This window comes from Pipistrellus hanaki (genome assembly GCF_964339955.1).
Source record: "Pipistrellus hanaki genome assembly, chromosome: 16".
Taxonomy (NCBI): domain Eukaryota; kingdom Metazoa; phylum Chordata; class Mammalia; order Chiroptera; family Vespertilionidae; genus Pipistrellus; species Pipistrellus hanaki.
The window spans coordinates 27,027,047-27,053,048 of record NC_140518.1 but is presented as its reverse complement, the minus strand read 5'-3'; the positions used below and the strand labels follow the sequence as shown (position 1 = coordinate 27,053,048).

The 26,002-nt window shown below is 36.0% G+C and overlaps 1 protein-coding gene across 12 annotated transcripts; it reads right to left on the bottom strand.

The window, feature by feature from the left end:
- Nucleotides 1–293: 293 nt before the first annotated feature.
- On the bottom strand, nt 294–25,974 carry ZNF207 (zinc finger protein 207). Of its 12 annotated transcripts, XR_014793084.1 has the most exons (15): nt 25,777–25,971; nt 24,284–24,410; nt 18,702–18,846; nt 16,776–16,943; nt 16,323–16,398; nt 15,773–15,820; nt 14,601–14,671; nt 13,505–13,662; nt 12,263–12,355; nt 11,050–11,292; nt 9,585–9,744; nt 8,959–9,439; nt 6,652–6,706; nt 3,420–3,517; nt 294–2,883 (listed from the first exon to the last, which is right to left on the bottom strand). XR_014793084.1 is itself a non-coding variant. In XM_084863092.1 (12 exons), exons 1-12 carry the CDS (start codon nt 25,815–25,817, stop codon nt 9,279–9,281), a joined length of 1,485 nt encoding a protein of 494 aa, XP_084719218.1. In that variant the 5' UTR covers nt 25,818–25,974; the 3' UTR covers nt 7,144–9,278. The 12 variants fall into 12 exon arrangements, 8 of the variants coding, with proteins under 8 accessions (XP_084719218.1, XP_084719214.1, XP_084719221.1 ...); XR_014793083.1 differs by having other exon boundaries at nt 294–3,517; XR_014793085.1 differs by lacking the exon at nt 3,420–3,517.
- Between the last annotated feature and the right edge of the window lie 28 nt (nt 25,975–26,002).

Here is a 26,002-nt window from a genome sequence, read left to right as displayed (position 1 = left end):
CCGGCAACCTTGGCAGTTAACAATATTTTACTGCAATATATCCATCCCTACAAATATTCCAAAAAGAGCACAAATAACCCCCCCCCCCATTTTTTATAATCAGCTGCCTATTTTTCATTTTTAATCGGAGCTAGAAAACAAATGTTTGTAAATTCAAAGTTGTCATTGGGTTTAAAAATAGGGACATCTGAATAATAGTTCTTAAAGATAACCTTGAAAAAAAGCTTTAAATATAAAATTAGTATTTTAAAGCACCATACAAAAGAAAAAAAATAACCAAACCAGACAAGGAGTAAGGTACATTCCAATTTAATCATTGTGAACACTAGTTTATAAAACTGCTGGCAAGACAGACAGACATTAGGTCGCAAAGGAGATCCAAGAATTCTTGTTCATGTCTACATATTATCTTAAAACTATGGAAATTTGGCTACTTTTTTTCATCACTATCACATGCATTTAAAGTTAAATACTTACCAAATTTTCAATGTCTGCTTATCCTTGCTAGGAAAGGACAGAGTTCCTTAGAAATTTACTTCAGTTTAAATCTTAAAGACATAAATTGAGGGTCCATACATTGTTTAGTACTTTCTCTAGAAGAATGCATCACCATTATCACATACTCAGGTTCCAATTTTCTGATTTTAGAAAACTATCATTGTTCATACTAAAAAGCATTAAGAGTTGATTTTTCATTATGAGTTTACAAAGATCAGCAGGAGATATAAATTAAAAACATCCTTAGTATATATATATATATATATTTACATTAACTAGCATGTGGCTCAAGTCTAGAGGGGAAGGTATTAAACAGGGTACAAATTAACTAAAAATATATAGAGGCTAATTTTCACTGTTTACAGTCCCAGAAACCACTATTTCTAACGCAAGGTTAGCTATGTAAGAATGCACTGGAAATTTTGAAGTCGCAGTCAAAATTAATCAATTAGCCTCACTCAAAGAGAATTAACTAACCAACTTTACCATATTTCAGGCCTGCCTCCTTCAACCTTACCCTCCGCTTAATTGCTCACAAAACACTGGAACAATAGTTTCAAGAACAGACAGGAATTCTGGTATTTAAATTTTATATCTATACAAAGTGAGAACCAAAAGAAATTTTGGTTGTCAACTAAAAAGAAAATCTTAAGCTTAAAATCATAAATGCTAGATAGTTTTGAATAAAACCCCCTTTTTCCATCTCACCAAAAGGAAATAATTTGTATAAAAAGTTTTTCTAGTTAGTCTGTTAAGTGAAAGTCAGAAGAAAAAAAACCCCGAACCTATATTACTGCAGAAATATCAAGAGGTAAAATAATCACCTCAACATTCTCAATTCAGATAATATCTAGAGTGCAGTCCTAGCCGGTTTGGCTCAGTGGATAGAGCATTGACCTATGGACTGAATGGTCAGGGGTTTGATTCTGGTCAAGGGCACAGCCCGAGTTGCAGGCTCTAATCCCTTATGTGGGGCATGCAAGAGGCAGCCAATCAATGACTCATCACTGATGTTTCTATCTCTCCCTCTCCCTTCTTCTTTCAAATCAGTAACAAAATATATTTTAAACAAATAATAATAAAGAGTGCAGAAATTTAGATTGCCCACTCTTTGAAGTTTCCACTTTCTGTTAAATTTAAAAGGAAAAACTGTGATATACAAAAGTATAAAATAGTACTCACCAGAATGGCAGCTTTAAAGAGATGGTTTTAAGGAAAACCATTTCCACTGCATCTACACCATTTCTTATATAGTTTAAACTGTGAAAGGCAATAAAACTTAAGCCCTTAGGTAATTTTATATTAAAAACCAAGTGGATACCTTATGAAATATATTTTTAAATTGAGACTTAAAAAAAATTTAACTGAACATTGATCATCATCCCACTTGCTTTTATGGGTGGACCGTCTCAATCAAATTAGACAACATTACATTTAGGTGTAAAAAAGGAAGCCATGAATCCATCATTGCTACAAACTAGAAGGATGGTTCAAGCTTTTATAAACTAAGTTGCATGCCTTATTCTTCATCCTGGTATTTTAAATTTTTATCAACATAAGAGTATAGTATTTAAAGTTAAAGGATATTTCTCATGGATGGTTCAAGATAACAATAAACTATGGTAGACCAATGAAAACAATAATAAAAACTTGAACATATTTTATAATCCATTACATCTCTGCTCCTCAAAAGAAATACATGGAGAATCCATCTAGATTTCTTGATGGGTAGTCAGCTTTCATTTGAATATTTAAAGATAAGTTTTGTTATTTTTGTTTCAAAATAAACCCATCATTGGTGGTGCACCAACAGAATAGGTTCTAGTTTACAAAAAATGAACAAAATTACTTATTTACCTCAAATTACTAAAACTTTTTACAAGCTAAGAAACCCACCACTTATCATTGCTAAAGGTGAGGAAACTTTATGGGTTGATTCATTCTGTAAAAAGTTGAAAGGTAAAGAAAATACCACCACAGAAGTGACTTAAGTAAAAGACCTTGGATCCAAAGCCCTGCACTCCACAGGACATACCAAAATGAGCAAGAAACTTTCACTGTCTTTTCCTTTTATGTACAATATGTCTATTTAGGTTCAACCACAACCAAATAATAAAGGAGTAGTATTACCCTTTATTACAACGGAGATTAGCAAACCTGAAGCTAATAATTTGCCCAAGTACTGCTTTTTAAAAGTGTCCAATGGATCTATTATTAGTCATACTCACATTTAAGCAACTGCAGCTTTCTTCCTTGTGTGGGTTATGTGGATATGTTTGAAAAAAATAGGAACATCAGGTACTTACAGATTAAACTAACCTGTACTGGCAGGGCTGTGGGGTTTTTCTTCTCTACCAGTAAGTAGCAAATGCTGAAATTCTGCTGCTAGTTAACAAAAACACAAATTGTATTAAACTGAGGAGTTCAATCCATACTTTAAAAGTCAATGTGCATTAAATTTCCTCAGACCCTAACATTATACATTAAAAAAAAATTTCCCTGCATCTTACAAAAATTACCTTACATTGGCTACTAAATGTAGTGACCTTAATGGAATGAATTAATAACACTATATCTCTTGGACACAGCTCTATTTTAATAAAAAATAATGTGTATTATGTGAAAATTTTTCTTATTCTAAAAAGGGGAGAGGAGAATCCTATATCCAGGGTGGGGAAAAAAATCTCTTAAATGTTTTAATTTATGTATATGTAGAGAGACACCCCACAGAGGCAATTTAATAGTTACTAATACTAATTCAATTTTTCAAAAAATTGATTTCACTTTATGTTAAAGATTTAAAAAATATGAGCTGAAAAGTAAATTCTATTGCTTCTCCTAGAAGTACACAGAAATAATAGCTAAAAGGGAGGCTTTGCTCACTCACTACATGCCCCTTTATGTTTTTAATTCAAACTTACAGAACTTTAATAACTCTTCTGTTGGATCACTTGGGTAGTTAGCAGTGTTGTTTATGAGTAGAGACTGGAAAATAATGCTGCAAATCTTTTCACTTTGACTATTTATAAATAAAATGTTGAGAATGAGCTACATTATAACATGATTTGATGAAAGTATTAATAATAAATGCAAAATAAGAGCAGAAATGCTGTTCCTTCATTATATTTAAAGTACTTAAGTCTAGCAAAACTATACAATGGTCTCTCTCCCAAATAATCACTTTTAGTCTATGTGTAGTACACTGGGGAGGACATATCATTCTTCATTTTTATCAATGATGGGCATCAATGAATTTCATTGTCAGTTGCTAAAAATTAACCAAAGGTGAAAACATAGATTCTTTAAAATCCCAGACACATAAGAATGCCAAAGAGATTGGAGAATTCCAATAAAGGACTTCTCCTTTTTACAAACACAGCATTATACAAACCCTGACCAAATACACAGCATGCTATTGAAGCTGTGCCATATCACCACTTTACATATCATTACAGCACTTAGTATTAACCAATCATTACAAGTTTACTCATATGTATCTTCTATGTAGTTAATTTCATCAAACTAAAAGATATACACAAACATATTCTCACAATATAGTTGGTGATCACATGCCTCCTAAAGAACCTAACATAAAAGCCTTAATTTATAATGTCCAATCTGCTTGAAATAGAAATAGTTCAAATTGCTTCAAAGATCTCCTTCAGATCTCTAATTTCTGCTCAATATAACTCCTATTATCTTACTTGTTGAAATATATTTTCCCCTGAGGATACATACTAATTGAATAGATCTAGAGATGGTTTAAAAATATGAAACTATTAGTTTTAAGCTATTATTTTTCCAGAGTTGGTAAAATGAGAAGCCTTTTCTTTTATGGCCAAATTATGCAAGCAAGAACGTATACAGCCCAGGGGAGAAAAACAATGTTAATAAAATACAATTATCTTTTGAGCCTTACTAAAGAAATTTTTTAAAAATTCTACTTTTAAAACTTATTTCCCAACAAAAATGTCAAGAATATGAAAACACTTGGAAAGGTTGAAGGTTAGGGAGCTTAAAGTCCTGCCTTTCCCTAGATCCTATGTATTATTATTATTATTTTTTTCCCCTATGTATTATTTTTAAATAAATCCATAATAGGGGATATCTAGAGCTAAGATATTAGTAGTTCTGAAAAGTCAGCATTACAAAATTGTGAATATTACCGTGTTTACAACAGTATATACATCACTAAAGTAACTTCTTATTTTGCCAATAAATACCACACAGAAAACTTAAATAGTTTCTATGCTAGAAAAACAAAAGGTTATTTATTAAAATATGACAAAATACTAAGGGTTAAAAAAAAGCAGTACCTTTCACTAATATTCAAGCCATGAGACAGCAAGCAGAAATATAATTGGGGAAATGTTTACTTACAAAAATCTGCTTTATAGTCAACAGTTTTCGAACTGAACCCCTCCCTCATTTTAGAAGACTTTTCCATAGTTATAGTGAGATAAAACAGTTTTCATTTTGAAATTACAAACAGGTAAATACCACCTTTTAAAAAGACATGCCTATTTATACAAATTTTAGGGTACATGTTAAATTTTTTAGAATCTCCTAACCAATACAAGTATATATTTTATTTCAATGAAGAGGTTATCTTCAACATTTCCTTATATTTATCAAGTTTTCCCAGTGGCTGAAATAAACACTCGAAAGTTATGTAATTATTAAAATCGTATTTGAGTCACAGAACTATAGAGATATCAAAGAAACTAAATCTTAAATTAGATATTTTGTATCATCTTCAACAAATTATGCCACCCGTAAGAAAACCCCTCTTACCCCTGGTACAAGTATGTAAAGCCTATTTGAATGATAATTATTTCAATGACCACTATTAGAAGAAGCAGCTTCGCTCTTAAAATATTTCAGTATATTGGGAAATGGTGATACAACAGAAAACAACTCCAAATATGGAGTCTTAAAATGTATAATTATTGAGTAGATTATAAAATATTTCAGTGGAATACTTCCATGACAAAATTCTCCTATTCAAAGATTTAAATATATTCTCCCATGATTCAGTTACAGAGAAAAGCATGAAAGTTAATTAACCAGGTGAAAACTTGGAATTCAATTAATGCATTTTTTTCTTTATGCTTTCAAGAATTAAAACCATATAGAAACACAATACCAGGTTTGTGAGAAATGTTGTACTATATGTTAATTGTTACTGTTCAGATGAAAATGCTATCTGGATAGAATGGTGACTCAAACACAGGAAGAAACAAAATCCAGCATTGCGTTTTGGCCTCTCTTCCAGTTGCCTTTTACCCCCTACAATATACAGGCATAAACACATCTTTTCTCACCAACTTAAACAAACTTTAGTTGGGAAACAAACATGGATACTTCTCACATATGTAGATTGTATAAGATATTGCTAAGACTGAAAATAAACCTCAAAATAATTGATTTGAATCCATAGTTCAATAGACTAATTTTACCTCATGGTACAACTTTCATTTGGCTACCTGAAAATTAGTAATCTAGCCATACTCACAGGTCTGTAATACCCAATGTGTAGTGTATACGCATACATACCACACATATACCACCTTCCCACTTTTCCCAGGGCTCTACATTAACATTTGCTCTAATGTGGTGAGGTTTGAAAAATATTAAAAATCACAAGCATTTCCAGATGACCTTTCAACCTTAATGTTCAATGCATAATGTTGGGGTTAAAAATGTGTACGGTATTTCAGTACTCAGTAATATTTCCAATAATCAATCTTATCCTTGAGTTTAAATTTAATAGTTTGAAGGGAAAGTAACCAGTAAGATTTCCCTAAAAATTGAAAGTGGGAAATTTGTTTGAAATATTTCATGCCTCCAAATCAAAATGTCAAATTTTGTCAATTTATGAAACTGCAATATTGCAATACCAGCTTTACTGGGGCTGTTAGGTATAACATAACTCAAATTACTTATATTCAATGGTTCTTAATTATTTTTATTAACACCACAGTTAAATGTGAATATTAATATAGAGCCTTCTCTGCCAAAAGAGTATAAAAATCCTACGTTTAATTAAACGTAGGGGCCTTCACCAAACTTGCTGCAAGTTTGGGGACATAAATATCCAACAGCCATCAAGCTGTGAAAGCCCCTATAAGGAATAAAATAAATCCCACTTGCCTCAGACTGAACAGGGCAACACTGAGACTCAGCCTCAGCCTGTCCTATGGCAGGGCTATAGGAAGAAGAAAATTTTAATTTTAGAAAAACATTACCCAATTAATTTAAAAGACATGCATTTTTAAAAGATCCCAATGATCTAGCAAGCAAAGGGGGAAAAAGTAGCTCTTAAAAAAACAAAACAAAAAAACCTATTGCCCACTATAATTCTACTGAGACCATAGTTATTTTTGTTGGGCTCTCCCCCCACACACCTGTTTAATTAAGCTGAGTTTAAGTTCAGGATGTAACTTATCAGTGGAATGGAAGCACACTAAGATTATTTTCCCCAATCCTAATGGTAAATGTGTGAGATATTACTAAAAGTACTCAAGTCAAATAATGCCAGTAGCCACTCAAAAGTTGTTCAACTGCTGATCTTGTACAGTATTAATAAATATACAATAGAAACTAATGCCAGACAAATGTTTAAATCATTTTTGTTTTGTAAAAAAAAAAAAAAAAAAAAAAAAAAAAAGGCGATTAAGTGTGGATGCAAGACAGAGCAAAAGCTGGCAGCCTCATTAATGTTGCAACTTCCTGAATTGTGGCAATTATAATGCCTTTCTGAAAAAATCAAGTCCCAAAAGTTGTTTCTTGTGAGGTAAGATGAATTTTACTTAAATTCAACTCTATTATTAAGGAATCATGTTTCAAAAAAAGATTAATTTAATGTAATTTGTTCCACTCATGATTTAACCACACCATGGACCCCAGAAGCAGTTAGGTAAAAGATATTTTCTAGAAGCTAATTATGCTTTGATGCAAACACAAATTATACTTTGAATATATCAAGTGAGTACTATCTGAGCAATATACCTACAGAACACAAGAGATGGTGTGCTTAAGTTTTAAAAGTGACATGGATAACACTTTACTAAGTTGACTTTTAATGAGAATTATACTACTTACTTTAAAGTAGTATTTTCTCCCTTCAGACCTCAAAAAGCAATAGACAGTGACATAAAATATATTCTCTTTGCATTAAATGCAAATAAAGTTTTGCATAATTTTTGAAAGTTCAAGTCATTTTTACCTCAAAGATTTTTCAACATAAGTTTTTCTTTGGCAGTATAAATGATGTGCTACCAAATCCCAAAACTATTTTAGTAGGCAGGCACTGGAGGGGGAACAGTATATGAAGCTCAGCACAAAGTTGAAATGTATTCTTGGCGATATATACCTACACTTTCATATAAAGGTTAAAAGAAATGTTACCATTTTCTAAGAATTTTCAAACTTTATATTGAGGAAAGCCTCAACTTCAGGTCCTTATAGTAATAAGGTCACTGATATTTAAATAAGCATAAACATACCCTTAAGTGATAACACTGGATGCAAAAAATGGTCAGTAGAAGCTATCATTATGAGACTTACAACAAAATAATACTAAATAGCAATCACTCTATATAATAGTTCTCCAAATAGTATAATGTAATAAAAAATTTCAAATTCTCCTGTTAACTATCCTAACAGGCATAGACTCTCAACATTACACTTAATATATACTAATCCATTAACAGCACAATAAGTAATTACTGCTTGCAGCCAACCTTCTAGAAGATTGCACCTGAAAAGCTTCTGAGGTCCATGCAGTGCTGCAGTCTCAAAAACAATCAGAAGGAAATGAGTGGTCTGGCACTAGGCTCTAAATATCAGCAGGAAATATTAAGGATTAATTTTAAATATTAAAGATGTCTAAGAAGTATTGACATCAAGGGGGTAAAAAGGTGATACAATATAAAGATTTCATACCCATTACGTAATGACTCATACTTATCTAAGGTTTTCTGTTAACTAAAGCACTAACATACAATTCTATATATATTGTCCAGTTCAAAACATGCAGCTAAGAACAGCCTATAATTCAAAGACAGAATCCAATGATATATCAAAACTGCATTGGCAACTATGAATTTTATTATATGGACATCTAATATGACATGCATCTGTACAAACCTTGCAGGCAGTGGTCCACAGCTGGGTTATGAATAAAAAGGCATAAATTTTTCTCTCATTTTATTACAATGAAGTTTTAACAGTACAGAAAAAGCCACATGACCTTAGTGGGTCAGGTTTCGTAAACCCTGCAACATGAGGAACTCTAAACACATTAAATATTGTTACACATTCAGACTTCCAATGTACAGGTACTTGGAAATAGTTACAGCCCTCACCAAGCTAGGTTGGGGACATGAAGTCCAACAGCATCTGAAATGCTGTGAAGGCATAACTTTACAAATAGCAATGTAAGCTTACAGAACTTGCCTTTATTAAGGTGGTACGTTCATGAAATTCCAGCGCCTTCACAATATAACGAACCAAATTTACTATACTTCACTTCTAAAAACCTAGATGAAACATGAAAAAGAAGCCATACAATATAAATTGCAACTTCAGGAAAAGTTCCTGCTTTATTATTCCAAATAATTTTTTCCCATGTAAAATAAATGTCCAATAGTTCCTGGTATGTGGGAAGATAATGTTAAAGTCACAATGAAGCCTTATTGACGGAAGCTTGGCTATATAAACAGCACAAGTTGAGAAAAGGTTTAATCTCCAAACCTATTAGATTGGATGAAGTGAGATCAGTAACGGCCACCTTGCGACATTACAGGAGGTCTCATTCCCATCGGAGGTCGAGGAGGCCCACCTTGGTAAGGGGGGACCATTGGCGGTCCCTGCCCATATGGTGGCATAGCGCCAGGAAGATAACCTGGCATGCCTTGATGATGACCACCATACTGACCTAAAAAACACATTTAAAATACAAAAAATAGATTAAGTTGGTTCGTGCATTGTACTTTTAACAATAGTAACTTCTGCAGATGTATTTAATTTATGTGTAGATTAAAAAAATCTGCTAAAAACAATAAACATAAAAAGAGGAATACCATGAGGCGGCATTGGGGGTCTCATTCCTTGTTGCTGTGGGATGCCTGGCTGTGGTGGCATCATAGCTCCAATTGGTCCAACTGGTGGATTACCAATGGGAGCCTGTCCTGGGCGAGGAAGATTACGCTGATATTTAGGTAACTGAGCCCTTCTTTCTTCCTAAAAATAAAAAATAAGCACGACATTAAACACATGAATACAGAGACTCATTATGCATAAAGGCAAGCATCAAAGACCTTATTTATAAAGTTTAAAAAAAGTATTCTTATTTCCCAATCAATTACTTTTGCCCCACAAACCAGTTCAACTACTTAAAATATTGATTCTTTAAGAACTAGCCATCTATTTTTGTAATTGAAGCACAGATAACCACTTTAGGATTTATAAATTGTTTCTGCAATAAAGTGTCTTGTGAAGAAGGCAATATGGTCTTCAGAGTATATGGTCTTCTACCTCACACTTCACTCTTTCTTCAATTAATTTACAAATCTATGTCTAACTAAAATGAATTTTAAGAGTAAGAACTCACTGTCTTCTTTCAGAAATAATCTGGTGGGAGGAAATGCATCTAAGATCAAAACATGCACTATTGCCCTGACTGGTTTGGCTCAATGGATAGAGCGCCGGCCTGCGGACTGAAGGGTCCCAGGTTTGATTCTGGTCAAGGGCATGTACCTTGGTTGTGGGCACATCTCCAGTAGGAGCTATGTAGGATTCAGCTGATCAATGTTTCTCTCTCATCGATGTTTCTGACTACCCCTCTCCCTTGTCTGCAAAAAAAAAAAATCAATAATGTCTATTCAAAAAAAAAAAAAAAAAAAAAAAAAAACACTATTAATTTTACTCTGTGGTTTTAAAAAATCAGAACGGCCCAGCCAGTGTGGCCCAGTGGTTGAGCCAGGAGGTCCTGGTTTGATTCTCAGTCTAAACATATGCCCACGTTGCGGGCTCAATCCCTAGGGAAGGGCATAGAGGAGGTAGCCAAGAAATGATTCTCCCATCACTGGTATTTCTCTCTGTCTCTCTTTCACTCCCTCTCCCTTCAATAAAGTAAATCAATAAAAATATATTTAAAAAGGCTAAAGAAAATTGCTTAAAAAAAAATCAGAACAGCAGGCCCTGATTGGTGTGGCTCAATGGATAGAGCATCTGCCCATGCACCAAAGGGTGGTGGGTTCAATCCCCATCCCTCGTGTGTGTGTGTGTGTGTGTGTGTGTGTGTGTGTGTGTGTGTGCATGCGCATCCATGTCTTCACCCTTCCACTGTCTCTAAAAATCAATGGGAAAAATATTTTCGGGTAAGGATAACAAAAATAAAAATCAGAATGGTAAAAACCACTTAGTAAGCATTAAATCAGATTAGTAAGACCATCATTTTACAAATTAACACTTTTCAAATGGGACAGGCTGCTACAAAGATATTCAATCAAACTCTGCTATTAAAAAAAACTGTAAACAACTTACCAAAGAGATATCCTCATCTGGATGGATCAACTTACTGGTTGCACTGGTTGTCGTTAGAGTAGCAGGCTTACTTGTTATTGATGCCGCTGGTTTAGCTGCAGTGCTATTTGTTGTACTAGTGGTTGAAGCTGTAGACTGTGTATAAGCAGGGAATGTAGGCTTCGGGGGTTCTGTAGTTGTTGCAGGGGTACTACTTAAGGGCTTGAAATCTGTACCAACAGGTCCTTGGACAGCTGCCTGAGCCTGTAAAACACAAATTTTCATCAACAAAACCCAAAACTATCTACTACCAACTTAAAAATAAGACACCAACATTCAATAAAGGACCAAACTCTAAATGAAATTAAAACAAAGTTAACATGATAAATGCTCCACAAAAATCAAGAAATACATAAGAATATCAAAATATGCTGGGTCAAGATCACATCTAAAACACAGCATTGGAACAACAAAAAGGTAAGAATATTTAACTTCTCAGGTGTCATCTACCTTCTCAACCAAGTTCTTTCATTTACAAAACTTTGTATTTATTCCAGGTTGATGAAATATAGTAGTATTATCTAATGAGATAGCTAATGTTCTACTTTTACTATTCTAAATTAGTTGTTTAATTAACATACCAAGTAACAACAACAAAAACCCCAAATGGTTAGAAATTACAAAATACAAATGCTTGGATAAATTTCAGTTACTAAGCATAATTAACATAAATCGTGGACACATTAAAAATGTCCTTCAGAGGTATTAGTAATATAGTAATACAATGTCCTCCCAATTAACAATGGCTAGATGATTATCATGATCAAAATGGTTTAGAAGGATCTTTTAAGTATAAAATTACCAATAATTAATGTTACTTTTTTGTAATATCCAACATCTAAAACACAACTTTAGAACCAAATTTCCTTACATTATTGATGCATTCGATTAAACAGCATAAATAAAAATAGCTTAATCATGCATCAGGCTAATCATTGGCTACTATAAGGCATTTACTGCTTACATGCTTTTAACCCTTTAGAACCATAGAAATTTGGGGTTCATTTTTTTTCTGAGTTCAATTTTCAAATATGGTTGATTTGTACTCCATTAATCTTAATTAATAAAAATTACATAGTATATTTTTAGGGAAAAGATTTAGTTTAAAAGTAGGGTCCAAAGGGTTAAGTTATAAAGCCATTTTAACAACTTTAAACTGCAACTTCCTGCGTACTTGTGCTGTGCTAGGAAACAGAGCTTTAGAAGATGCAGACAGACTTTCTGAATTGGATGAAGCTGTACTTGAGCTTGTTACAGGTGTCCCCATCTGTAGCATAAAAGAAAGGAAACAATGAAAAGTCTCCAAACAAATGGGTAAAATAAGCCATGTGGTAGACTTTTTTTTTTTTTTTAGCACAGATTGCATATCTGTAAATGCAAAATATAATGCAATCAAATCTGATTTATTTAATGAGGCAGGCAGTTAATGCATTTATAATAAAGTGACAGTATGAGCCTCAAAAAAAGACTTAATTCTACACCAATAAACCTAGTTAACCAGTTTCTTTTCTAAACTAATGTTTTGCAATGAGATATTTCAAAAACACCTTAAAAGGAGAGTAAAGATTGACACTTTAATCCAATTCTCTATCAATGACAACAAAATTTTTTGCTAAGTTTAACATTTCTTAATAAAATACCTACTCACCTCAAAAGCGTAAATTAAGGTGCTTCAAAAGCATTTAAAAAGTAGTTTTTAATTTAGCAACTACAAATAGGAAAAAAAGTTTAAAAAAGAAACATCTAAGAGACAACCTTAAATTGAAAAATAAAAAATACACCCCAATATTCTAAATTAAATACATCTGCTTAATTCTAAATGAAACTAGATAATTCTAAATAATATTACTATTATTAAAAGTAATAATCATTATAGGCACACCAAATATAACAGAAGCACCTTTTGTACTTCTGAGTTTTGGAGACAAAAATCTGTAAGAAAGTAAGTGCGACTAAGTCAAGAGCAATTAAATGTTGCCCTTTCAGCAAGTGTGCAGCATTGTAGTTTGTCACTTTTGTAGGCTAGAAGAGCCCACAAATGATTTATCAATGTCTTTGGCTTTGCTTTCATTCCACTCATAATTCAATAGGTAAAGGAGGACCACCAAATATAATCACATATTTAAGTCCCCAGAAATTAAACTTTCATTTCTAACTAAAGCTAGAATAACCAGAGTTCACAGCAATAAAAAAAAAAAAAAAAATAACATACTATACTATCTCTGGCTCCAGTCAATCTTTTATTAGTCAACAAAATCAATATATGCAAACATGAAAGACCACTTCTTAATATGCTTAATAAATTATACTAAAACCATCAACAAAAATTGACCTATGACAATTTCAGAGATTTCTGTAAACGATGACACTTTACCTTTAATATAAGTGGCATTCCTTTTTAGGAATTTCACCTTACCTGTCCGGCACTGGGGAAAAGAGGCTTAGTAACTGGAGGCTGTGGAGCAGGAACTGCTGCTGTTGGTGCAGGTGGTCTATTAAGAATACCTGGTGCTGAAACAGCCTGTGCTTGAGTCATTGGAGGAATTCCAGGACGTGGAACAGGAGGGGGCATACCTGTATAGAAGAAATGTTGGGAAGAGGCCTCAGTGTTGGAAGCATTTAGTTCAGAAAAAAATATTTTCCCAAAACTGCTGTTACAATATACATATTAAAAATACTTTCATACTATAAAGTCACTAACAATTGACTTCTGAACTCGATGAAATTCAAAGAACTTAGGCATTTGTCCTTTGAAATAATCTTGCCTCAAAGTTGTCTCCAGAATTTTGTGAAATGAAAGATACCACTAGAATAGAGCATTGGTCTGCGGACTGAAGTGTCGCAGGTTCGATTCCGGTCAAGGGCATGTACATTGGTTGCGGGCACATCCCCAATGGGGAGTGTGCAGGAGGCAGCTGGTTTCTTTCTCATCGATGTTTCTAACTCTCTGTCCCTCTCCCTTCCTTTCTTGAAAAATCAATTAAAAATATATTAAAAAAAAAAAAGTTGCCACTAGAAACCCTGTATGTGAGCAAAGCAGCAATTAAGCTTAACTGATACTGATTTAGCAAACCAATTCTTTAAACATATAGAGAATTGCACCAACTAGAATTCTCTTAACTATAATCCAAATTACAGGAAAAAGGTGATTAAGTCAAATACCCATGAATTTTCAAAAAACTAAGTTATTCCTTTAAACAACTTTCCCTAAAATGTATCACTAGTTCATTCTTTAAACTTCAACATAACTTAAAATATTCACTGCAGATTATCAAATGAACACTGGTTATTATTCTTTAATATTATTTTACTTTTTAAAAATACATCTTTATTTTTATTTATTTGAGAGAGGAAAGGAGAGTGAGAGGGAGAGAGAAACATCAGTGATATGAGAATCATTAATGGGCTGCCTCCTGGATGCTCCAACACTGGGAATCAAACCCACAACCTGAGCATGTGCTCTGTGTGGGAAGCCAATATGCCCTTGATTGGAAATGTGTAACATTTCTTACCTGGTGGCATACCAGGCATCAGAGGTGGTATTCCTGGTCCAGGTGGCATCATTCCACCCATTGGCATCATTCTGTCAGAAAGCAAATTTCAAGAAACATCTAAAGTTAATTAACAGTATAAACCATAGAAAATATTTTGGCTAAATCCTGAAACAACAGATAAGACTTGAATTTGACCCTAATATTGAAATCACGCTGAAAGAACAAACAATAAAAATAATCCTATCAAAATAATCCCCCTAAAAACCAGCAAACTCTTGGGTTTACCAGTAAGATGGGGTAGGAGTAAGTCAGTCTTTACAAAAAAAAAAAAAAAAACAACCCACACACAAAAAAAAAACACCCACAAAACATTTTAATACATTTAAAGTCATCAGTTATAATATATTATATGCTATTCTCGATATATACAAGAAGGCCTCATCTAAAATATGTGCAACTGGGAAGCAAAATCACCTTTTATCTTACTTGAAAAATATCCACACAGAATATAAATAAAAAAGAAGAAATTTCTACTTTAGAGTCAACAGATTTTTGAAAAGGGAAATATTGAATGTACATTGTGGGGATAAAATTATTTTGGAGGGCACAGAAAAACTATCACCAATATTAAAGATAGTCAAATGTAAACTCAGATTGCCTAATTTTTACTTTGCATGTAACACTATAGCATGGAGGTAAAAACCTCCATTTTTTTCTCTCCCCCTAAAAGAGCTCATCTTCAAATACCAATGTCCACTGCACTTAAAAAAATTTAAGTTTGTAAATTCTTGATTTAGGACTTTTGTCAGAAGATTAACTTTTATAAATTGAGTTCGTTAGAAAAAGTTTGATTACCTCCTATAAACATAAAGCATATAATTTGGTAAAAGATTATATGGTCTTTCTTAAATACCAACCCTTTTTACTAAATCCCATTACTTTTAGCAGTTAGGAGAAAATAGCTACATGTTTAGAAAATATTTGTTTTATATACGGATTTATTACTATTTCTTCAAAGGTGTTTTATATCCCCTTTCAGAGACTTGTGTCAACCATTTTGAAAGTTGTAAGAAGTTTTAGTGAGGAAGGTTAGAAAATTTCTGAAGTCAATTGAATAGATCCCATTAAACACACAAGAAAATGACATTATGATTATACCTCCTGAATTACATCATGAATGAGATGCTTACATGTTTTCACCGCAAAATGACTGGGTGTATTTTCTCTGATGATGCAATCTGTGAAAATGTATGACAAAATCAAAATCTAACTGTGATTTTCAAAATACAGTGGGAAAGTGTATTGTTTACCTGTCACATCCAACAACATTTTAGTAAAAGTGATGGGCACAAGCACCTCATATTTATTTTTAGTTCTTGATGATTTGACAAATACTTAAATCATTTACAGAATTTGCTTGTCACAACCAACAGTGTCATGGACAGTTCTGAATCTCAGAAACTCACAACTCTACAGCCAACTACTTTAATTACACCAAATGCAATTGAAGCAGATGGCTGCCTACATACATCCTAAAACACAAAAATCTATTCTCATCAGAGACAGATTTATATTCCTCAAATTTATTGGTAGATCCAGTTATTAGAAATTTTAATATTTATAGAGCCCACACCTTTTAGGAGGAAAAAATGCAAAGTCACATTTAATTCATGTAACACTCAAGTTGAAAGATCATTACTAGGCACAAGTCCACAAGCCATTTAAAAAGAGTTTTCTTACCCAGGTGGCATGCCTGGCATAACTGGTGGCATTCCTGGCATCAGAGGAGGAACACCTGGCATTAATGGAGGTATGCCTATAAACAATTTTAACAACAAAAAAATCAAATTAATATTAAAGGGTTAGGATGAAGAATATAATACTTCTAACACTGTATCAATAATATCCTAAGAGCCGAGACCGGTTTGGCTCAATGGATAGAGCGTCGGCTTGGGGACTGAAGGTTCCCGGGTTCGATTCCGGTCAAGGGCATGTGCCTTGATTGCAGGCATATCCCCAGTGGGGGGTGTGCAAGAGGCAGCTGATCAATGACTCTCTCTCATCGATGTTTCTAACTCTCTATCTCTCTCCCTTTCTTTCTGTACAAAATCAATAAAATATATATTAAAAAAATAATAATAAAATAAAATAATATCCTAAGAATGTTAAATTGTAAGAAACTCTATATGCTACCTGGAGGCATTCCTGGTGCTCCTGGAACTGGTGGTAGTCCTGGCTGTGCCATTGGGGGTATATAGCCTTGTTGGGGTTGAACAGGCTGTGGTTGAAATGAAGTTGAAGCTGCAGAGTCGTCATCATCGTATTCATCAGAATCATCTTGCTGCTTCTTTTTTTGACTCTCTGTTAGATAAGTTTTAATTAATTTTCCCATAGAGAAGGGGGAACAGGAATCAAAGCAAGTTTAAGACATTCAACACTTTAAAAAATTATTTCACAATGGTGAGATATGTACACATATAATGCCTTAATAAAAAAATGAAAATAAAATTCTTTTAAGAGAGAAAAGAAAATTATTTCAGTGCAACTAGCTGATAAAGTTTTTCTTCCAAAAATATTTCAGTTAATATTATTCTTTACTCTTCAAATGTGTTTTCAACTTATATTAAGCAACTACCCATTTTATGACAGGTAAAAATAATTCTAAGTCAGTTTTATTTAAAACAAAAACAAAACAAAACAACAAAAAACAACAACAACACAGCTTTCTATTCCAGCCAAAATGGTAAACTACAGACCTCTGTGCAATATTTCAAAACTAAAAGTTCCATAGGTGACTTACAAAAGCTATCAACTGGATAATATGTGGCTGCAAAGTTAAATTTTAAAAAAATGTATATAATTAGTGGTTGCGTAAATCAAAACAAGCTACCTTTGCCAAGGCCGGGGATGCTCAGATGTTAGAGCATCATCCCAAAAGCCAAGGTTGAGGGTTCAATCCCTGGTTAAGGCATATAAAAATCAACCATTGAATGCATAAGTGGAACAACAAAATCAGTGTCTCTTTTGCTCTCAAATCAAAAACAAATACAAACTACCTTTATTTTCCAAGACCTCAGCACTTGTTAATTCCACTTGGAATTCAGTTTAGAATAAAATATTTGAAATTATCCAAACAGTATTATTTACACACACACACACACACACACTCTCTCTCTCTAGAGGCCCACGCACGAAATTTGTGCAAGAGTAGGTCTTCCTTCCCCCAGTTGCAGGTAGGCACCCAGCTTTGTCTGGAAGGATGTCTGATCTAATTAGCATATTATGCTTTTATTATTTAGACTAGAGGCCTGGAGCACAAATTCGTGCACAGGTGGGGGTCAGACTGGGTGAGTGGGGAGAGGGGGTACAGCACGGGGTGGTTGACGGGCCTCTCTGCCCCCCCTGGTTGAATTCCAGGTCGAGGGAACAATTTGCATATTAGCCTTTTATTATAGGAAGATAATACATATAAAAATCAATACACAACTTCAAACATAAGACAAAGAAAAATATAACTCAAGCCTAAACCAGTTTGGCTCAGTGGATAGAGCGTCAGCCTGCAGACTGAAAGGTCCCAGGTTCGATTCTGGTCAAGGGCATGTACCTTGGTTGCGGGCACATCCCCCAGTAGAGGGTGTACAGGAGGCAGTTGATCGATGTTTCTCTCTCATCAATGTTTTTAACACTCTCCCTCTCTCTCCCTTCCTATTAAAAAAAAAAAAAAATCAATAAAATATATTAAAAATATATATATATACCCAACTCAAATTGGAATTCTGAATAAAAAATCTAACATCTACCATTAAATTTATACTTTAAAGTGGCAATACTCTCACTAGTGAAGCTATTTAAGAAAAAGTATACTTTAGCCGAAACCGGTTTGGCTTAGTGGATAGAGCGCTGGCCTATGGACTAAGGGGTTCCGGGTTCGATTACAGTTAAGGGCATGTGCCTTGGTTGCGGGCATATCCTCAGTGGGGGGTGTGCAGGAGGCAGCTGGTTGAGGATTCTCTCTCATCGATGTTTCTAACTCACTATCATTCTTCCTCTCTGTAAAAAAAATCAATAAAATATATATTAAAAAAAAAAAAAAGGAATAAAGAAAAAGTATACTTTAACCTTTACCCTGGGTTTTCTGCTCAAGAAGCCGTCTTCTTTCATCCATGTCTTTTTCTGGAATACCTTCCATACCATATATTTCCAACTCTATGTCTGTTCTCCCAGGTATTGCATTTGGTACAGCATCTATGGTCTCTTTATGCACCTAACATTAAAAAACAAACAAAAACCTCCATCAGATAGGTAAAAGTATTTCAGAGAGTCATTTCAAATTACTTAGAGACCATTTAGTATGTTGGTTGAGTGACTGGGTCTAGCTAGCCCTAGCTGGTTTGGCTCAGTGGGTAGAATGTCAGCCTGAGGACCAGGTTCAATTCTGGTCAAGAGCACATGCTGAGGTTGTGAGCTTGATCCCCAGTTGGGGTTGTGCAGGAGGCAGATCAACGAGTCTCTCTCAACATTGATGTTTCTAGCTCTCTCCCTCTCCCTTCCTCACTGAAATAAAAATATATATTTAAAAAAAGAAATGCAATTACATTCTCAAGCACGTTAACTAGTTTCACTACATTTCTAAGTGATAAGGGCAAGAATAAATATACTAATTAAAAGATGTTGGAAGAGAAAAATAACATGATTTACTTAGAATTTTGCCTAGTATAAGTTAGTATGGTCTCGGTTGGATAGGAGCAAGAGTGACATAAGCCTTCTAAATTACTAATGTCCTAGGTTTATCTTCTATAAAATTGGAAAATGTCTGATTTAACTGACATACTCATCTCACAGGTTACTCTGAAATTACAGTACGACTATGTATAAACAGAATCACTTAGTCAAAGATACTACTAATAATTTCTCAACTAATCTCCTTCCAGCTTCCTCCATTTTATCTCTTCTCTATAGTACAACTCCTTGAAAGAATGTCTCTACTTTCCCATTTTCTTCTTTTTATAAACTAGGCAAAGAACAATTTGTATATAAGTAAAAACTGAAAAGAGCTGTAGATTTTAACGCATGCATGAATAAAATTTGAAAAAGCAGTCATAATATAAAACAGTAGCTTCACAGTATCTTCAATCGTTTAATCTTTTTCAGAAGTTGACTCAATTCATTATGCTTCTTTCTTAGAAGCCTCATCAAAATTCTCCACAAGATCTGAAACTTCCATCTTTTTCTCTGGTAGAAAATGGTGCTTTTCCATTCAAATTGTCTGGGCAGAGCTCTTTAAACTAGTTGGAGGTCTGCACCCTGATGAATTAAGATGCTAGGTAGCATTGTATCAGCAATTTGTCTCAGCATGCCTTGTAATAGTGAAGTGTTCACTGCCTGATCTTTAATACTGGTAAAATGGATTACTTTTCCTTGGTTTGTGAACACACTCACCTCCTCAATACCCTACCTTCTTTAAGAACTAAAGTCTTTTTATCATCTGCTATAGCTGTTCTGTGAAACGCCTTCTGCAAACAGTTCCTTCCCCACCATGCACACCTTGTGCCTGCAGTTTGGCCAGTTTTCCCTGGTTCATGATAGTTTCTTTCCTCTTGTTGGAGAGGAAATGGGACTACAAGGGATACTAGAGTAGATGCTTAGGTCTTGAGCAGACCAGTTGAGAATAAGTGCACACTCTCTAGGACGCAAGATGGCAGCTCTCATTTTCTCTTTTTTTTAGCCTACAGAACCCAGTATTCCCAGGCAGCTTCCCATCCAAGTACTAACCAGGCCCGACCCTGATTAGCTTAAGAGATCCGGGCATTCAGTGTAGTATGGCTGCAGACCTCATTTTCTTTTAAAATCACTCCTAACTTTCATCATCATTCTAGGAAATCCTTCTCGGAAAGAGGAACAATGACCTTCCACTCTGATCAATCCAATCTTAGTCGTGTTCTTACTTGGCTTACCACCAGCATTTGACATAGTCAAATTAACTCACTCTTTGAAAACACTTTCATTTGGCTTCTAGGGTACTTACTGGGGTTTTTTTTGTTTGTTTTTTTTTTAAAAAATATTTTATTGATTTACACAGAGAGGAATTGAGAGGGATAGAGAGTTAGATACGATGATAGAGAATCATCAACCAGCTGCCTTTTGCACACCCCCCACTGGGGATGTGCCCACAACGAAGGTACATGCACTTGACCGGAATCAAACCCGGGACCTTTCGGTCCGCAGGCAGATGCTCTATCCACTGAGCCAAACCGGTTTTAGCGGTACTTACTGTCTTGGTGTTCCTACCCTTTCACTCTCCTTGAATGACTTCTTTAAAACTTCTGACCTCAAAATGCTGGGAATGGCCCAACATGGAATCCTTGCATTTTTCTATCTATTTTCTACTAGAGGCCCAGATTATGAAAATTCAAAATTAATGCACTTGAGGGGCGGGTCCCCCCTCATCCTGGCCTGCACCTTCTCACAGTCAAGAAGCCCTCAGAAGATGTCCTACTGATGGCTTAGACCCAGCCCCCACCCATTGCCCCTCCACAGCCACTGGTAGCTGCTACTTTCCTCCCACTCCATCACTATCCCCCACCTCTGCCCACTGGCACAAGCTTGGCTGGCCCTGCCCCCTGCCAACTGGTCATTCCGCAGTTCAATTTGCATATTATGTTTTTATTATATAGGATTCCCTAAGAAGAAAAGATATGGCTTCAAATAGCCATCCTTAAACTGTGTCCTTCCAAATTTCTATTTCTACCTCCAACCCCTCTGAACTCAACTTGTAGATCCAACTGCTTATGTGACATCTTCACCTGGATAGTCAATGAATCTTTTCAAAACTAACATACCCACATTCAAAATTAACATAAAAACAATATTGGGCCCTAGCCACTCTAGTGGCTCAGTTGGTAAATATCATCCCATGCACTGAGAGGTCGCTGGTTTGATTCCCCAACAGGGCATATGCCCAGGTTGCAGGCTCAATCTCCAGTAGGAGGGGTGCAGGAGGCAGACAATCTTTTCCCAAACATTGAAGTTTCTCTCCTTCCCTCTAAAATCAACAAAAACACATTAAAGTCCTAGCTAGTTTGGCTCAGTGGATAGAGTGTCGGCCTGTAGACTGAAGGGTCCCAGGTTTGATTCCAGTCAGAGGGCACATGCCCAGGTGGATGATTCTCTCTCATCGCTGATGTTTCTATCTTTTCCCCTCTCTCTGAAATAAATAAAAATTCATTAAAAAAAAAATAATCTTGGTATCTTTATCCCTAAGCTTATACTTCCTGCAGCTTTCCAATCTTAGTTTGTAATAGCGTCATTTTTCACATTGCTCAAGTCAAAAACCTTCAATCATCCTTCACCCCTCACTTTCTCTCATATTCCACATCAGCAAATTCTGGCTCTGTCACCATCATATTTCATCTAGAATACTCTTTGTCTCCTATGTGGCCTTACTGTACTGTGTGTGTAGTCTATTCTCAACTTTGTAGCCAAAATGATCCTTTAAAAAGGTGTAGCAGCCCTGGCTAGTGTGGTTCAGTTGATAAGAGCTTCACCTCATGCACCAGGTCAGGGTACTTATGGAGACAACAGATCAATGTTCCTCCCTCTCGTGTAAAAAAAAAAAAAAAAGGCTATAATGCGGCAGGAATTTTTTTTTTTACCCTCATCCAAGGAGTAAGGATATTTTTTCCATTGATTTTTAGAAAGGGTGGGAGAGAAACATGACACACATCAACTGGTGTACTCCGGCCGCGACCGCGACCGCTGGGGAATGAACCTGCAACCGTGACCGGAAATGGAACACTAGACCCTTCAGTCTGTGGGCCGATGCTCTTACCAGCCTGGGCAGATTGAGGAATTTTAATTTTCTTTTGAATAGCTACATGAGACTTAAGTGACTGTCTAAGTATAGAGTAGGTTCTCAAATATTTCTGAATACATGTTAAATTGTTATGGTGATGGAACTAGAATAAAGGAGCTATATAAACTTATTTTTTTTAAGACTTGGGAGAGCAACATCTTGTTTTAATTTACCTCCCTGCTTCTACAAACAGTATTTTCCAATAGAGATTTGCTCATCTCAGAACTTTTTAAGGTCCAATTAGACAAAAATTCAGGCAGCTCTAAAATTGGCAATAGTAACAACACATAATGGTATTCATGAGCTCTTTAAAAATTACGAAGCTCTCCTTAACTAGTAGTAAAAAGATTTAAGAAATCAAGAAACTATTAAATGTAATAATACACCAATCCAAAAGAGACCTGGGAATAAATTATTAACATAAACCTGGCCCCAAGCAACAGATTATAACAAATCCTTCAATGGCAGTGATTAATGGCAGCTAATTAAGTACTAATTCTTGGGGGATGAGAACTGGTGAAACTGCCCACAAATTTAAACCATTGATCCCTGCCTTTTTAACTCAGATATATATCCCTGCTGAGGATATATATCTTGTGATCGCAACCTGTCACCTATATAACCTTAGGATGAAAGATAATTTAAGTCTTAGCTGTTTGCCTCAGTGGATAGAGAAGGGTCCCAGATTCGATTCTGACCAGGGGCACATGCCTGGGCTGCAGGCTCAATCCCCGGAAGGGGAGATGCTAGAAGTAGCAGAGCAATGATTCTCATCATTGATGTTTCTCTCTCTCCCTCGCCCATCATCTCTGAAATCAATAATATATTTTTAAAAGATAATTAAAATTTTAAAATACCCTATCCTATACAATAAAGACCTAATATGCAAATTAGACTGAACAGCTGAACAACAGTCCGGATGAAACCTGGGATGTGAGGGCCGAGTCCCTTGCACAAATTTCGTGCATCAGGCCTCTAGTCCTATATAATACAATATAATAAAAGGGTAATATGCAAATTGACCACAACAGTGGAACAATCAGCCGCTATTATGCATACAGACCACCAGAGGGCAGACACTCAATGCAGGAGCTGCCCTCTGGTGGCCAGTGCGCTTCCACAGGGGGGAGCACTGCTCAGCCAGAAGCTGGCTTCTGGCTGGCCAGCACAGCAGTAGTGGCAGGAACCTCTCCCACCTCTGTGGCAGCGCTAAAGATGCCCAACTAACGGCCCAAGCCGACAGGTGGACATCCTCCAAGGGTTCCCTGGCTGCCAGAGGGACATCTGACTGTCAGCTTAGACCCAATCCCCCACGGAGCGGACCTAAGCCAGCAGGTGGACACCCCCTGAGGGCTCCTGGACTGAGACAGGGAACAGGCCTGGCTGAGTGGGACACCCCCAAGCACACAAATTTTCATGCACCATGCCTCTAATTTACCTATAAAACTCTAAACATAAAGAAATCGTTTCTTTTCAATGACTAAACAGGTTTGCTGCCCTTGCTGGTTTGGCTCAGTGGAAGAGTGTCAGTCCTGGGTTTGATTCCCAGTCAGGGCACATGCCCAGGTTGCAAGCTCAATCCCCAGTGTGGGAGTCCAGGAGGCAGTCAATCAGTGATTCTTTCTCATCATTGATATTTCTATCTCTCCTCTTCTCACTTCCTCTCCCTAAATCAATTAAAAAAACAACAACATCTGTGTGTTTTCTTAAACTGGTCATTTAATCTGATCTTTTGCAATAAACAAAAATATCCTACAATTGTCAAAGAAATAAACATTCACAATTTCCCCCCAATATTGTTTCCATATCACAAGGAAGTAAAAATTAAATATAGGAGTAAAATCCTTACCTGCATGCAGTGTATAGCCAAGCCAGGTCCTGTGTACAACTTCTTATGACATATATGGCACTTAAAATGTTTTGCTTTTTGGTGCTGAATAAGGATCTTCTCATCATCAAAATCTCTATTACAGTACCTGATCAAGAGTGTTAAGGCACAAAACTAACACAATGATGCTGCCTATTAAAAAATACACCTGCCCTATAACATTAAATAGCAATACCATTAAAATATAGAAACAGCTAAAAGCAAAAAGGCACTTTACAGAAACTTTGTTTTTGATATTTATTATACAATTGGGGATTAACTTGCCATGGAATTTCCTGGAAGCCCATACTCTCTTCATCACCCCTAAACACATTTTAACATAGTTGTTTTTTGTGTGTGTGTGTGTGTGTTTAACAGAGGTTTATATAAAATTAACTCTTCTTTTGTTCACTATTTCAACATTTACAAATGCGTCTTGTGGATTAGAGGGGTTCAATGTTAAAAAAAAAAAAAAATCCCCGACTTTAGGTCAAGACAGATTTACAAGTACGTAGAATTCATTCATTAGATAATGAAAAGTAATCGAGAAATGAAGATTTACCTAATGTTTAGAACTTAAGTTTATTTTATCATCTAAAAATATTCAAAGCGAATGACTCAATTTAACCTATAAAGTTTTCAACTCCCTATGCACTTAGGTTGCCAAGGAACGTATTTAAACTCAATGAGTTACATCCATAAAGCAGAATTACCTCAAAAGTAGTAAGATTTCCCTAAAAGAACATTACAAAATCCGTGACCGTTCAACTATTACAAAAATAAACGCAGTTCTGTAGCAGTTTTTAGGGATAATAGGCGTTCTTTTTTTTTTTTTTTTTGGCCCTACCAAGCTTGCTAGCTAGCTACAAAAATCTCCACCCCAAAGAGAAGACGAAAGCGCCAGTTAGAGACGCGGAAGCTAGTTCTTTCCCCGCCACACACACCCCGCGCGCAAAAAAAAAAAGGGGGGGGGGGGGAAGGAATATTTGAAACCCGAGTCGACTAATCCATCGATTCTTTTTAAAAATAAGAACACGGAAAAAAGTGGCTGACTGGCTCCGGAAGCTTTCCCCTCACCAGCCACAGCGCCAACCAGAGCATTTTACTTGAAGAAAATCCCTTTGTTGAACCGTCCCCCAAACCCCGGGGAACAGCCCAACAGTCCTCCGGGGACACTGTCCTTGACGGAGGGGTCCGAGCCGCTGCCCGGCGGGTCACCGCTCGCTCCAAACCTGGAATCTCCTGAGTCACCGAGCCCATAGCCCCACAACCGGCAGAGCATCCCACCCTAGAGACCCCATTTTCCTGGAAGACTTCGCAAATCCGACTCCAGCCGCCAGGTTACCCCTCACCCCCCACCACAGGCCTAGAACCCAGACACTCGCCGCCCTAGGCCAAATCCAGGCCTCTCTCAGACCCCGTCACCAACCACCGGCGCCGCGGCGCGGCCGCGACTCCAAACGGACAAAGGATACCAGCACCACGGCTTCAGCTGCTTCTTCTTCTTACGGCCCATAACTGCGCCCCGCCGATAAAGCAAGAAAGGGAGGAGAAAATAAGCAGGAAAGTCGAGGCGAAAGCCGCTGGCTCTTCAGACCCAACGGCCACCGCCGCGTCCCACAGGAAACAGACACAAAATGGCCGACGCCCTCGCTCGCCGCTCTGCCTCCCGTCAGGCACTGCGGCAGGGGGCGGGGCCAG